The following is a 1,512-nucleotide window of genomic DNA, read 5'->3' on the forward strand; positions in this document are numbered from 1 at the left end:
GAGACAGTTTTATATATCAGATTTTACTGATGAAAATTACAGCTTGTTTTTGCTGAATCAAAAACCTACCTCTGGTCAAATCTTAAGTGTATCACTATATTAGCAAAACTTCTCTTTTATAAATGTGAATATACACAATATGTAAGAAGAAATTAATTCATAAAATCATTAGGATAATGGTTTTAATAGAGCATTAGTAACTACCAAAAATTTCCCTCTAGACAGAATTCTGTATCTCTAAAGAAAATTACACCCAACTCAAGTCCTTTAGTGAATGAGGCAAGGCAGAAATAAGTAAGTGAAACAATTTCCTACCAGAACAAAGTGATCCTAACATTTCCTTTCTTCCAGAAAGCTCTTGCGGATTTTCCCCAGTCAGGATAGGGTTTGTCCTGAAGCATCATATCAGTGACCTGAAGCAATGAAAGGAACTTATTTAGCACTTTCAGAAATCTTCAAATCAGATTTAACTATAAGCCTATAATTTACATTCTATTGAGAATAGAAAAGTACACATTTTAACATTATAACATATGCAGAAACAAAAATTAGAATATACTTCATTCAATTAAAAACTCTAATAGTTTATTTGACTGTACTGTACATACGGAATAAGCACATTTAAAGTCATTCAACATGTCAGATATTAAGATTTTTTTAATATTAAGATTACCTTATATAAAGTACCTTTGAATATTAGTATCACCATAGAAACAAAGCATATGTAACAAATAAAATACTATATTATTTAAAAGTTTGTCTAAATCCAAAACTCAAGCATTCCCTGATGTCTAGATTTTTAGTGATATCATTAATCAAAATATTATCTTCTCTCTTCCTCTTCCTTACTTCTTCCAACTATATGTGTGGTAAACTACTCGTACCCAGTTTTATAGCATATTTATTCTAATTAGCTAGCATTCTCTCACCCACAATTCTATGCCTTCATCTAAAAATGTTCTTCCTCTTTTCCTCACCTGCACAGATTCTGCCCATCTTCTGAGGCCTAAGTCATATTACTACTGTGATGTCTTCACTGTTCTCTCCCACTTATAGAAAACTGGTGGTTCTTGACCCATCCTTCTCATGTCATGCATTCTACCTTCTCTTTTACTTACTTATATACTTTTTTCTCTCTTCACTAGGCTTTGAAATCCTTGACGGTGAAGATCTTTCTATCCCTTCTAATGTCAAAGGGAATTTTATATACTAGACGAAAATATTTGCTCAAGAAGAAATGATAAAATAAATTAAGATATAAATACCTGTTTTTAAAGATCCATTAACAAAATACATTGTTCATTTACCACATCACATATTAATGATTTCAGCAGAAGCTCAAAGTATCATAAATAGTTAATCTAGGGGCGGAGCAAGATGGCCGAATAGGAACAGCTCCAGTCTCCAACTCCCAGCGCGAGCGACACAGAAGACGTGTGATTTCTGCATTTTCAACTGAGGTACTGGGGTCATCCCACTAGGGAGTGCCAGACAATCGGTGCTGGCCAGCTG

General features: G+C 33.3%; 1 protein-coding gene across 4 annotated transcripts in view; it reads right to left on the bottom strand.

The window, feature by feature from the left end:
• Positions 1 to 1,512, bottom strand: part of TMEM117 (transmembrane protein 117) — a 564,814-nt gene that overhangs the window by 196,409 nt on the left and 366,893 nt on the right. For all 4 annotated transcript variants that reach the window (XM_011936073.1, XM_011936074.1, XM_011936075.1 and 1 more), the window contains one exon: positions 316 to 413. In XM_011936073.1, coding sequence (XP_011791463.1) covers positions 316 to 413 — 98 coding nt within the window. The remainder of the gene's footprint in view (positions 1 to 315; positions 414 to 1,512) is intronic.

This window comes from Colobus angolensis, unplaced genomic scaffold, assembly GCF_000951035.1.
Source record: "Colobus angolensis palliatus isolate OR3802 unplaced genomic scaffold, Cang.pa_1.0 Scaffold150, whole genome shotgun sequence".
NCBI lineage: Eukaryota > Metazoa > Chordata > Mammalia > Primates > Cercopithecidae > Colobus > Colobus angolensis.